The following is a 14,267-nucleotide window of genomic DNA, read 5'->3' on the forward strand; positions in this document are numbered from 1 at the left end:
ACCGGCGGCGCCCGAGCCTGGTGTGTGATAACACGCCAACACTTTTGACCTTGGCTGCCTTCCCCTCTAAAACAGAAATATTGTTTTTTTCTCCATGACTCAAGAAATTCTTTCCAATTTGGAACTTCCGTCCACCGCACATCACGCCACCCCGGCCTTGAATGTGACGTAACCGGAACGTAGAGCCAGAGCGGGACGCAGCCCAGCAAGACGGGAGAACACAAATCATATTTACGCTGTTAATAATTCATGAGTTTCTATTTTTCGAACCCGAGCGATAAGATTATCCGCGCCGTGGCGTCAAACAAATGTACAGGGCCTTTTTGGTAAATATTAATGGTATTTTGATGGATGATTCACGTGCTTTGGAGTGATGGAAGGAAATTTGATTTCGACACACGATTTACGAATCGATGGCAGAGCTTATAGCAGGTGTGGTGCTAAACACGATGTGGTACTTTCCCTTCGGATCAGAATGTTTCGGAGTTCAAGGCGACACGAGTCAAATTTGTAAAATTGTACCGTGACATCAACTAATTCCAATAACTTTTTGGGGTGAACGGAATTAGGAACCGAAAAAAAGTGATAGGAGTGTTGCCACATTTTTTTAGGTTTTCATCTGTGAATTTGGCCCAAAAAATCTTAGTTATCTGTAGTTAATTTAAAAAATCTTGCATGAAATCTGTGATGTGGAAATGCTTATTAAGGCGAAACTGGAAGCATTTCCTCATTTTTTTGGTTTTTGATTTTTTTATCAAATAACGAAGCAATATTTTTAAAATCGGTTTTCGTGCACATGTAGAGTATGGCTTAGGGTATCTTCTGATTTTTTTACGCTGTAGAAAATGTTTTTCGTTTTTGCAGAAACCATTTTTTAGTGAAATTTTGTTCAAAAATGGTTTCTGCAAAACGAAAAACATTTTCTCTCGCGTTAAAAATTCAGAAGAAACCCTGATCAATACTCTACATGTGCACGAAAACCGATTTTGAAAATACAGCTTCGTTATTTAATAAAAAATCAAAAACCAAAAAGTGGGGAAATGGATCCAGTTTCGCCTCAAAATAGAGGAAAACTGTAATAAAGTTGTTATTAAATTCAGAAATGAATTACATAACTTCGAAAAATGATGTTTTGGGTCAAATAAATCTCTTTGAGGATGTTGAGATGGTCTTAATGCAACTATTCGAAATTAAAGCTGCAAAGTTCTTTAAAGTGATCTTATACACAGTTCAAAATTGTTACATCGAGTTCGCTGTAACAAATTGACCTCCATCACTTTCAACACAATTCTCCATCGGATTGTAAAATTACAGGTTGCCTGCAGTATAGAGCTTGCTTACAATTTTGCATGCAAGAGATTCTTTCATGTAAAATCGAATCAAATAAAATGGAAATTTAAGCGTTCTAATATTTACGTGAAGTGTAGTTTTCAGAATTTCTTTCTGTGTACTTATGATGGCAGCCTTATGCTACGTTTTCACTGCGCTTTATGTTGGCTAAAATCAATTATATTGCGGAGAAACTGATTAAAAAACGCGTATTTTTGTGGATATTTAGTCTTTATAACTATAATCTGAATTTAATAATTATTTAAAAAGACACGGACAACGTCTTCAGCTTTCGGCTGTACAGACTGTATTAAACTTAACATTAGACAACGGACAAACGGAGCATGCACCAGTGGAAACGGGGAAGAAACTATTCTCACGAAAAGTTTCAACGCCCGAAGCGGGAATGGAACCCTCACCCCATAGCATGGTGCGACTATAAGCTTGGTGACCCTAACCGCACGGCTACGAGGCTCCACAACTCTAGAAACTCTCCAGAAGTACCCTGGGAATTGCTCCAGGAGATCTCAAAGTATTTTCCCTGAAGTTCTCAGGGAGTTTCTCTAAATTCCAATTTAGAAATTATTCTCCAAGTTCTCCGAGAATTCCTCCAAGAATTCCCCAACCATTGCAAGACCATGAATTACTTCAGGAGTTCTCCGCGAATTTTCTCTAGGAATTATCTGGGAATCCTTCCACGGCTTAACCAGGAGTACTTCCAGGAATTTCAGGAGAACTCCTGAAGAAATTCGCACGAATTCGTTTTCGGAATCAACTTCAGGAATTCATCGGGAAATCATCCAGTATTTCTACAAGAAGTCTCCCAGCAATTGTGCATGCATCCTTCCAGGATTTGCCTGAGATTTTTTGCAGAATGTTTACAGAAATTTCTCTAGGAAGTCCCCTTAGAATATTTTTACTAAGCCACGAAAATGTCTTCAGAGTTCCCAGAGAATTCCTGCAGAAGTTTCCCGGAAATTCCTCCAGGAGTTCTCCAAGAATTCCTGCAGGAGGTTCTCGGTGATTTCCCCAGCAGTGTCTTAGGAAATATTGTAGGAGTTCCACGAAAATTCCGTAAGGAGTTCCTCGAAAATCCCCACAGGTATTTCCCAGGATTTCGTCAAAAAGTTCTTCGGGAACTCCTCCAAGAGTTTCTTGGGAAATATTGTAGCAGTTCCTCGAGAAATCCTGTAGGAATGCCTCAAGAATTTCTTCAGGAGTTCTTCAGGAATTCCTTTAAAAGTTGCACAGGAATTTCTCAAGTATTTGCTAAGCAATTCCTTTAGGAGTTCCCCAGGAATACTGAAAGAAGAACCTGGCAAATTTCTCCAGGAAATAAAAGAAATGTCTTCGGAAAATCAACCAGAAGTTCCTAAGCAATTCCTCCTTGAATTTCTCGGAAATACTTCTAAGAGTTCCTTAAGGATACACCCAAAAGTTCTGCGGGAATTTCTCCAGGAGTTCTTCTGAAATTTCTACAGTAGTTTCAGGCAGACATGTCCAAACACTGCACTGCACGAGGAGTCGATGCTCAAACACACCACTGTGGGTGCCAAGCCACCACCTAGCTCTACGTGTTTCAGAACGAACACGCACCGTGTCTGGCTCAACACCGGTGTCGGTGGCGGTGCTCAGGCACTGGGCACGGTGTTTGACGCTTCGGGTAACACGGAGCCCGAGTGTTTCCGATTATGCAAAACACTCGTGCGAGTTCAAGCGCTCGGTGCCGTTGCTGTTGGTCGACAACGAGAGTGAAGTACTTGGCGGCTCCTTTTGTGTCTTTCTCGTCCCTTCTGACTCAGAGGCTCTGATGCAGCCAAGCTACCACACATTGTGGCCGAGCTCACTGCTTTGGTGTTTCATACAATCGGAAACACTCGGCCTCCGTGCCCAACCAAAACTGAAACACGGAGCCGAAACTGAGGCTCGAGTTATAACACCGACACGAGTGTTTCGCCAGTCGCACTGCGTGTTCATCAGTAGAAGCTGAACGAAGGTGGTGATATGAACACACACAGTGGTGTGTTTACGGGCAAACACGCCACCGGTGCGGCACGGTTTGGTGTTTTGCCCATGTCTGGTTTTAGGAAATTAGATTCCCCCAGGAGTTCCCAGGAAATTCATTCATTCTCCGGAAAATTCCGTAGAAGCTCCCTAGGAATTTCTCTGAAATTTCTCCAGAAGTTGCTCGAGAATTTCTCCAGGAGTTCTTCCAGGGGTTTCTCGGGAAACTCTTGGGAATTCCTCCAGGAGTTTCTTGAGAATTGCCTTAAAAAAATATCAAATATTCAGCTGAAGTTTGCCAGTATAAAATATGTCGACGATTGCCCTTTCCCTTCGCAGTTTTGTAGGAGATATTTTCATTTGGTAAAATGTAAGATGGGCCTGAATCAAACAGGTATAAATATGAAAATGAAGATTATTATTCGATATCGATTCCAAGATTTGTTTAAAGCCTAGAAATCTTAAAAAATCTTTATTGTCGCAAAAATCTGTGATCTGTGATCACAGATATCTGTAAGAAAAAGATGGAAAAAATCTGTGTAATTCTAGATAAATCTGTGTATGTGGCATCACTTTAGGTGATATCACGGTAACTAAACATCTAGGAAAACCACCTATCATTCAAATTCACCAAAAATTGAATTTCCTATCTATACAGGTATAACAAAAGTTCTCAGCAATCTCCGTTTATTCGATTATCAAGATGTTTGAGTTGTTTGTGTAATTTTATCGCATAATATCTCAAAACAATAACGCTAGTGAATAGTTTTTAGCATTAGTTTGTTATCAAAAGAAATGTGGTTTTAAATTTAAGCTTTACTGCTCAAGAAGGAAATAATTTTTCGCTCAGCGCAGGCATCACCTACATCCATTCTCTTAATGGAAATTTTCAACACATTGTACGTTTCTGGTGAATAATAGGAGAAATATGTAATGACTACTTACAACTGGAGGACTATGCTCGACCCCACTTCCCAACTGTTTGGAATAGTTGGATAGTGATACGGCTGGCCCTGTCAATGGTTTCGACGCCGAAGCTGACGAAGATGACGGAGTATCTGGTAGGTGGAGGAAACAGTGGAAACACGTTACTCAAATTAGGACGAGTCCTCAAGACACCGAAATAGAAAAACCCTGTCACAACCCACCGAACTTACCAAAGTTCACGTGCCCATTCCGGATGCTATCCTGATTGGGTGGCCAGCAGTTATCACTGCTGCCCGTTTCCATTCCATCGTCGTCGATGCGGATGCTGCTGAAACGTTTCTGTGTCGCACCGTTTCCGGTAGTGGTGTTGGTAGTGCTGGTACCATTATTGTTGTTGTGTCCATTTGCCGGTTGTTGGTCATCCGACGACGGAATTTCAATCGAAACAGATTCATCGGTTCGTCCCGCTGCCAGCGGGACTGACGCATCGCGTGGCCTTTTTCGAGACATTCGACTGCCGTTTGTGGCTGATGACTGTGGTTGGTCTTGCTGTTGCTGTTCTTGCATTGGTAACGCCGTGGACGCCAGTTTTGCGCTGTTTTGCTGTGACTTTACGGAATGGGAGGCTGACTGAAGCTCCCCCTCACTGGATAATCTGATAACACACAAACACACACACTCCGATTGGGAGAACCGGTGATAACGAACACAAAACTACGACGCAATTGCACACGTTCACTCACGTTGTTGGGCCGTCAGTAGGGATCTGTGAAATGAGGAATGGAGAAGAACAGAGAGAATACTGTCAAAATTGGGAGCAATGAAAGGACATTTTTTTAGAAGTACTATGCTATAACTCTTCGTACAGAATTCTCCCATCTGAACAAAAAAAAAATATGCACAGAATCACATGTTCATGATCAGATAAGATTTATCCCTTTTAACTAAATATATTTCATTACTTTTGAGATATTTCGCTGCGTAGGGCATAACCGGCAATTTCCATGGAAATTCAAGGGCGCCCCACGGGATTTTAGGAGGTTTAATGAGTTTCATTAGCGTTCCATGCGGTTTCAAGATTCTAGGAGTGTTTCAGGAGGTTTCGAAGAGTCTCAGGGGCGTTACAGAGGTATTCCAGGTGGGTCCATGAACACTCCAGGAGTCTTCAAGATGTTTTAGGGGCGTTCCATTGGATTTTATGATCATTCCACTGGTTTTTAGGGGTTTTAGAAGGGTTCCAGGGGCGATGTAAAAGTGTTCAAGGTGTTCCAGGGGCGTTCCATGGAGTTTCATGTGCGTTCCTTTCAGATTTCACGAGGTTTTAGGGGCGTTCTAGGGGTGTTCCATGGGAATTCGGGGGCTTTCCAGCAAGGGGTTACTGAGTTTCAGGGGATTTCGGGGGGATGTGCGGGCGTTCCATGAGGTTCCAGGGATTTTATTAATTTATTAATTTATATTTCTGTATATTTTGATTACTGCTAATTCTACACTTAGGTTTCAGGGATGTTTTAGGGTGTTCCAGTAAGTTTCAGGGGTTTTAGGAGCAAGCCAAAGGCGTTCCAGGGAAGTTTCAGGGGTGTTCTAGGGAGTCTCAGGGGCGTTACATGGGGTTCCAGGAAGGTTCCAAGGTATTCCAGCGCATTCCAGGGAGTTTCAGAGGATCTCAGGGGTATTCGTGAGGGGTTTAGCAGGTTTCGGGAGCGTTTAAGGCAGCATCCATTTATTACGTAATACTTATGACACACATGTGATACAAGAATCACTGTACAATTGCGCTTGAAATGAGTGCCATACTGAAAATTCTCTCAGTTCAAGTCAGTCTTGCCAAAATTTTCTTGACACTGCGTACCATTGTACAGGAATCACACTCGTATCACATGTCTGTCCGGGGTATAACGTCTTTTTCCAGGTTTTCCCGGTACCATTACTAAACTTTTCCGGGTTATTAAAGTGTACATTTTTTTTAGAAGGTAACGCCCAATTTTCGTTTCATATGGATAATAAGTACCATGAAAAAATGTACTTGCAATCCTGTGTATACTATGTACTAGATATTTAAATGGTTAAACATTATTGTTGACGAAATGCATCTTTGGAAAAGCTGCCCCTTTTTGCAAGTGAGCAAAACCAGGATAAACAAGTGTGATTCGATGCTTCGTTCGTCAGATTTGTGCCTCTAAACTCTAAAGTTTTTATGCAAAAGTGTAATGGGATTTCTTCATGTTTCACCTTAACCTTCCGTAACTCGCGCGGTTTGGCCACCACTGCCAGCACCACGCTAATACTGAACACAAAAAGCGAGATTTTTTCAACGTGTTGTACAAAACACAACTGCGCAATCGCTCGAGGGTTAATGGATTTATTCTGGAAGAGCTTCCTGTATGGAATTTAGGATTTTAGTCTGTTGGTAAGTAGGGAAAAATATGTTGGTCTGGGATCATGAATTCGATCTAGGGATTTCTCCTGGAACTCCTAAAGGATTCCCAAAAGAAGCTCCCATATGTCTAGAAGCTTTCCCAGTGAACTCTTGAAAGATTTCTCGAAAAAAAAACTCCTGCAGTAGTTTCATTTTCAGGTTTCTTGAGTATTTCCAGAAATAACTACCGTAAAGTTTTTGTAAGAAATCCCAGAAGGAACTCCTGGATGATTTGCAGAGGGCACTTCTGGAGGATGCTCAAAGCAACTCCTGGAGAACTTATTATTATTATTATTGACTTTTTTTATTATGGGGAAATTCAGCCCGAGGCTGGTTCATCCCCGTTCCTGGAGAACTTTCGTAAGCAACTCCTGGAGGTTTCCTAGAACAAACTTCTGGATGGGTCCCAAAAAAAACTCTTGAAGGAAACGCACTGGAGAAATTCCAAAAGCAAATATAAAATAAAGATAAAATTCAGCAAAATCTCTTGAAAGTTTTCAAAATCTAAATTTCAGAAGGAACTCCTGCTACGCACAAGTATCAAAAAGATCTCTTGCATGAATCCTACAAAGAACTCGTGGAGTTGGATGAGTCACAGAATGATTTCCTGGAAAAATACCAGAAAAAAAAACTCTGTAAAGAATCCCGGAAAGAACTCCTGATTGATTACTAAAAAAGCTTTAGGAACAATTCCAGAAGAAAATTCTAGGGAAGCTCCAGAGGGAGCTCCAGGAAGAAAGGGAAAGATTTTCTGAAGGGATTTCAAAAAAATAATCTGGGAAGAATTCCCATAGGAAATTTTGGAAGATTGGAGTAACTCCTATTACAATTGCGAAAGGAAAATTTTGATGAATTTTAAAAGGAACTCTTGAATAAATTTCAAGAGGTTGTCTTGGTTAAAACCCAGTTTCTTGATTATGATTTTCTAATATATTAAGATTCCTGATGGAATTTTGGAAAGAATTCAAAAAGAAACTTTTGAAAAAAATCTCAGATGTAAGAAACTCTTTCCTCGAAAAAATTTCATCGAATTCCAAGAGGTAATCAAGCCGTACAAAAGCCTAGAGTTTCTTCTAGAATTCCTCTTGAAGAATCCCAAGTTCTGTTTTAAGGAAATTCTAGTGATTGTACAGGCGCATTCCGCGGGATTTCTTAAAATTATCCCAGGAGTCTTTGGGTTTGGCTTTGGTTTTGCAGATGAGGTGTAAACATTCAAATAGGCACATTAAATTACTCCTAACAACAATTTTTCCGGTAATCATCTCAAATTCCCGTCTTTTTCCCGTTTTTCCCGGTTCGGTGGCCACCCTGGGTTTCAGGAGCATCCCGGAAATTTTCCGGGGCGGACATTGTCCCGTAGATAAGTAATTGCGAGCCCGAAACCGGTCGTCCAAAAAGGCGAATGTTTAAGTTCCTTTTTAAGTAGTAAGAATAATAAGTCTGGTGTTCCGTCTCGTGTCGCGTATTTTTGCGAGTGTTTTGGGGGAGTATGAATGCTTAGCGAATATAAGGGGGTTTAAGAGGCGTTCCAGGAGGGGTTTTTCATAGGATTTCATGGGCGTGCCATAGGGTTTCTGGGACGTTTCGGGGTCAATGGGTTTCATGGCGTTTCAGGAGCGTTACAGGGGTTTTCAAGGAGTTTCAGGGGTGTTCCAGGATGTTTCAGAAGCGTTCCAGGGGTTTTCAGCGACGTTCTGTGGGGCTTCAGGGACATTCCAGGGTATTTCAGTGGGTTTCAGAAGCGTTCCAGAGATTTACAAAAAGCTTCAGTGGAGCTCCAGAGAGTTTTAGTGGGTTTTCAGGGATCCCAGGGATGTTTCGTTTGGTTTCAAGGGCGTTTCATATGCGGTTTTATGGACGTTCCAGGGTGCTTTAGCAGAATTTAGAGGATTTCATGGAGTTTCAAAGGCATTCCAAGGAATATATCTCTAATATCACCTGCAACCCTGAAACGCATTGAAACCCCTCTGGATACTCGTGAAACTTCCCCCTGAAACTCCTCCAGAAACCTCGTAAAACCTTCACAAGAACATGTAACTCCTCTTATATCGGAAAGTTCTTGATGTCCTGATCAACTTTGCCGAAGACGAAGTTCTTCTATGTAGTCTGATTCTCGAGATAGAGAAGATTGCAATTTCTAAGACACACTAGCGGATAAACCTAGAATTAAGGATAAGAATTAGAATTAATAGAATTAATTTGCGTAGCCCTCCGTTGATCCTTGACAGATTTTTTAGTATGGATTTAATGTGTAATCTGTTTATAAGTTCAGGGCTGATTATTTGGAGATCTCTATGATAAATTGTATTCAATGTTCTTGGAAGATTCTTCCATAACACTTGAGCAAAAATTTACCTCTCAGTTGTTTAGACAAACTCATAAATCGATCTTGAAAAAGTATTTCGTAAAATGAAAGTGCAATTGCCGGTACGATGCTTGCTTGTGCGAGATTAATGATAATTTTGCCTCAGACCTTAGGTACATTTCTGACGAAATCCTTGATAGCCTTCGTCGTTCATTTTTCATGACCAGAGGAAATCCTCTTGATACATTTTTTCTTGAATCAAGGAGGGTACAAAACGCAATCCATGGCAGATATTTCATGTTTTATTTTTGTGACAAATGAACGTTTACAAATATAGACGCAATAAGCTTTAGAGTGAAGACACAATTTTCAGAAGCGTCGTGATGTATTTGAACCAGGATATTCTACAGAAATAATAGCAATGGTTCTTCCTAATTTTTTTCTTGGAGTTCACCGAGGCATAATCACAGATTCCACTTCCAAATGTGTGCACGGATTTCACACAAAAGGAAGCCTACGAACAATTTATCAAGGAATTTCATCAATGATTACATATGATGCTCTTGATTTCACGAGAAACTTCTCAGGAATTTCAGCTGAAATTTTTTCAAAGTTTTTCACTCAGTCGCCTCTAAAGATTCTTCCATGGATTCGTATAAATCTCCCATTTTTTATATTTCACTAAGTAGGTATTTTTTTTTGAGCAGTGAATTCTGTGAAATCCTAGATTGCCTTCATTGATTTCGTCAGATGTTTTATCCAAAAAAAAATCACCTATTTATGTTTCTACTGGGCATTTCGCCAGTAATTGGCTTGTTTAGTGGTGTTGAGAAACTTCCATAGTCAGAATATACTCTATATATCAGAAATCCAAATTTAATGAGCGTTTATGATCGGGAAATTATTCAAAAAACAGTTAATTTGTATGGAAGCGATTTGTTAAATCGCCCCTTCTCGGAATTAACACTGGGCGGGGCTATCAAGCAGTTGCCCATCTCCATAAAAGAGATGGCAAGACTCTCCCATGGGGGCTTCCAAACGCTCAATTACCTAATCGCTGCTTGACGCAAAGTCGAGAAGAAATGTCGGTTTTTGAGCATCTGATAAATCCATATGAAAATCATTGGAAATATACCATCACTCCGTGCGGCTTCCAATATGGCATCGAGAAGCACGTTGTCAAAGGCACCCTCGAAATCTAAGAACACACCCAAACAAGATTGCTTTTGAGTGAATGCTTTCTCAATATCGTAAACAACCTTGTGTAAAAGTGTCACAGCGGCTTTTCCAGATTGGTAAGCATGTTGGTTCACATGAAAAGACACGTTGGCCAGATGAACATCACGGATGTGATGATCGACAATGCGTTCTAAGCATTTCAGAAGAAAAGAGATCAAACTGATAGGTCTGACATTCTTTGCTTCTTCGTACGACGCACGACCCAATTTCGGAACAAACTTTACAGCAAGTACAAACGTCTCTAGTGGTTAGTTCAGAGATGAGTGTAGCAACGATTGCGTTGTTAACAAGCACACAAGCTCGAGGCATGACACGCGAGTTTACCCTTTTAATTTTTACTGAAAGTAGCAAACACCGGGTTTCATAAGGTTTACTAAATAGAAATTTCCCTTACAAAAGTAAGGATATTGGACTGAAGCCTCTCGGGCTGTACCACCATTTTGCATAAGTCTGCAATGAATGATCGTTGCTGTTCCTCTATGCTGAGGATAGATCTGAGCTATCCTAACCGTAACCACTACCAAAACTAAGCAAGATTGAACCCTTCACAGTCATATCACAAAAATGAACAACAGCAACAAAACAAGATCGGTATCAATAGGAGGCAATCAGTGAAGTACTAGATTGAAAGTAGTGAGCTGGATTTTTGTATGGTGAGATTTTTGTATGGTGAGATGTTCAATTCTCCATTTCTGCAATGAAATGGTGCAAACAGCGTGGGTATTATGATTTCTTGACTAATTTGATGCTGTTTGAGCAAAAGTTTGGGTAACTGTGTTGTTGAAGTTGCATGAAATAAATAATACAACAACAAAGTTGTCCAAACTTTTGCTCAAACAGCATCAAATTAGCCAAGAAATCATATAACCCACACTGTTTGCACCATTTCATTGCAGAAATGCCGAATTGAACATCTCACCATACAAAAATTCAGCTCACTACTTTCAATCTAGTACTTCACTGATTGCCTCCTATTGGAAATCGCCAAATGCGAGGATACACAGAATACACTGTGTTAATCGAATAATACGACATATTGGTGAAAAACTAATCAATAATATCTTCATAATCCCGCCCATATTTACCCTCAAGTTTGAGACTTAAGAATGGATGAAGGCTTAATCTTCATGCAATATAATAGTAATAATTATTATTTGTTATTTCAATAATAATGGAGCTTTGTATAAAACAAACAAATGTTTTCACAAGCAGCTCCCATTACAATGTTCGAATTTCCCCATAAACCATTCGAGAATCCCTCGCCGCTGATAAGCTTCGATCCCAAATGTCATAACACCAAACATCCCAGCAAGAATTACTACTCAAGCCAAGGTGCAAATTTTATCTTATCACTTTTACAAATTCGCAAACTTCCCCCCGGTCAGGCATATGACGTTTGACGTTGCACCACGAGCGTCGAGCACCATGCGCAATGCCCAGCTATCACGGAGGATCCGGCATTCTCTGTTTCCATGCACCATTATTGATTGTGGTCTCGTTGGTCACTCAATAAACTCGTCCCGCTGAGCGAACGTAACGTAACGACGTAAAATAAAAATGGCACGTTACAATTAGAGGCTATTTAGAGCCTATAGTTAGAGGAGCGCGAGTTTGATTGTTCGCTACGGTCGTCACAATCACGCGCCAGTAGCACCATACAGCATCAGTACTGTTGTACCGAGTTAGAACGAACGAAGCGACCTTCCTTGCCTAGCTTTCCTGTTCTAGAGCAGTGGTTCCCAAGCGGGGATCGGACTCTATAGGTCCGGTAGTTTCACGAAATAGATTGAAGTTCCGGATACTCTTTCAACATCCTTAGAGAGCACTGAATGATCTATAAGGATTCTAGAAGATCTATACGACTTGAAGAGCTAGGGTGTAATCCTTAGAGTTATTGGTTAATCTTACAGGATGTCCTTAAAACTCCTGATGAACTTTTGTACCATTCATAAGACTCTTTCTGTCAAAAATTAGCAGTTACCGAAAGACTTCGAATTCTAGACTTAATCTGAAGCTAGTTGACTGTATTGATTACACACATCCTCTCTACAGTTCTGTGGACAACCGGAGTGAACTGCACAAACAAGGTTGAAGACCACTGTTCCAGTGTTACCCACAGTAGAATCAGTTCTAATCATCACAAACCGTGTGCTCCTATGGGCTGCAATAACCTAGAGGAGCAACTTCCCGGCACAAATTAGCACATACACCGCGCATTCTACAACGACACTTGATTGGGTAATTGGGAGCACTGCGTTGTAGAACCCATGTTTTGCGCAACTAGATTCTATTTGTCACATGATTCCGATCGAAAGCTCCACGTGCTTCCCTTCTAAGCGCCAGCCGCATAGCTTGCTGCAGTTTCACACTGATTGAGAAAATTCCCCTCAAAGACATCGCTTGATGGAGGTTGATTGAGTTCAACCTGCTCGTTCGTTCGTTGAAGGCCCACTTTCCAACATCTCTAAGGCACAGAATTTCGTTCCACTTACAGGCAGAATTTGCTGCGTTTAGCAGCGTGCTCGTACAACTGTAATTGACGTGTCTGTGTCACTCGACAACCGGGGGCATCACTTCCAGCACCGAAACAATTTGGAACACTGCACTCTCTAACAGTTCATGTCATGAAGAATCAATAGGCCACGTCTCTTGATTGTTCGCCTCTCGAAAAGCTGATTATTCTCTAACGCGCGCGCGCACTTCGCGACTATATGTGAAATTACGTCCGTTCGAAGCTACTTGTGAAACAACGACTGCCTGCTCGAGACAGATTACACAGCCGAAAGCCCAGCGGGATTCCAGCAACAGCAAGCGAGACTCGGTGCGCTATCTCGGATTCATTCAATATTGCCATGGACTCTGCTGAGTGTGGTGGTCGTGATTGTGTGTGGAGGCAGGCAGGAGATTTAAGTGAGCTGGCAAACGTTCGCTTTCGGATGCGGTCGTCGGTGCGACTGTACTCGCCTTGCCGGATTCCAGCCGAATCGTTTCGTTACTGTGCGGGATATCGGTTTAGACTGGTCCATGAAGAGAGGGGACAACATTTGGCGGAGCACACTTGAAGATGTTCAATGGAACACGTCCTAAACGTTAATCTTCTATGATGTTGACGTTGTGCTATTCTATAACAACAAAAAGTCACATCGCACGCACGCGAGAACGCCACTACCAGCTCATCCCTGCTTAAACCTAGTAGGATTCGCTCACGGCGGACCTTAAATAACTTGTCGTTGAAGTATGATGTCTTCCACCTACGAGAGCTTGGCCTAGTCGCCTCTTCCTCTACCCGCTGCCTGCTGTTGTTGTAGTCGATACTGTAGCAAATCGCCAGGTGCTCGCTGTAAGTGTAGCCATCGTCAACCCTCCAGTTCAAATTACTTGTTAAGCCAGGACTACAAAAAGTAACGTCAATAATCGACTCCGCTCCGTTCGAAGCACTCGTAAGTAGTAGACACCAACTCCTGAGTTACCGACGGGTACTCAGTATGGATCCGTTATGATGGCGATATCCGTCCCCACTCAGAAACTGCCTGTCAAAGCAGTTGCTGGGCTGCGTCACAGTGGTTCAGGTTCAGCTGCATTACTTGCACTGTAATTTGTCAGCTGCGGATCTTCTGAAGGCCGGGCACCTTGGACCTCCCGTTGGTTGCTTGTTGTTCGCGGATTTCCCGGAACAAATCAAACACAGCTTTGTGCCTTGTGTCCTTTACCGTCACATCTCCTACACAACTTGCTCCTGTCAAGGCCATTGCAGTCCCATGACTTGTGTCCTGGTTCCAGACACTTGGAGCAAGCCTCCGGTGGCTCGTGCAAGGTCAGTTATCATACTGGCCAGCCCATCTTGAGCTTCCCTACTTTAACGGAGTTGTTAGCGTCCGCCAACGGTGGCTGTACCAAGGCTACCTGTATCGCTGCCGGGCCCTTCCGTAGCCAAATGGCTGCGTTGGCCACCTGTGCCTCGCACTGTTGCCGCAGTGCCGTGACGAGCTCTTCCGCTTCAGTGACTTCGTCTAGGTTCTCCATCTTCAGAATCGCCTCTGCTGTAAG

The 14,267-nt window shown here is 42.0% G+C and overlaps 1 protein-coding gene across 1 annotated transcript; it reads right to left on the reverse strand.

The window, feature by feature from the left end:
* Nucleotides 1-4,194: 4,194 nt before the first annotated feature.
* LOC134291329 (uncharacterized) lies at nucleotides 4,195-13,196 on the reverse strand. The gene is made up of 3 exons (XM_062858946.1): nucleotides 12,713-13,196; nucleotides 4,491-5,026; nucleotides 4,195-4,391 (listed from the first exon to the last, which is right to left on the reverse strand). Exons 2-3 carry the CDS (start codon nucleotides 4,825-4,827, stop codon nucleotides 4,210-4,212), a joined length of 519 nt encoding a protein of 172 aa, XP_062714930.1. The 5' UTR covers nucleotides 4,828-5,026; nucleotides 12,713-13,196; the 3' UTR covers nucleotides 4,195-4,209.
* Between the last annotated feature and the right edge of the window lie 1,071 nt (nucleotides 13,197-14,267).

This window comes from Aedes albopictus, chromosome 3 (genome assembly GCF_035046485.1).
Source record: "Aedes albopictus strain Foshan chromosome 3, AalbF5, whole genome shotgun sequence".
NCBI lineage: Eukaryota > Metazoa > Arthropoda > Insecta > Diptera > Culicidae > Aedes > Aedes albopictus.

Bases quoted from the DNA above. Each gene is read 5' to 3' on its own strand.
- LOC134291329 (XM_062858946.1), bottom strand. From the start codon at position 4,827: ATGCAAGAACAGCAACAGCAAGACCAACCACAGTCATCAGCCACAAAC. The intron at 4,392-4,490 runs GTAAGTTCGGTG...TCCACCTACCAG, and splicing joins GAATGGGCACGTGAACTTTG to ATACTCCGTCATCTTCGTCA.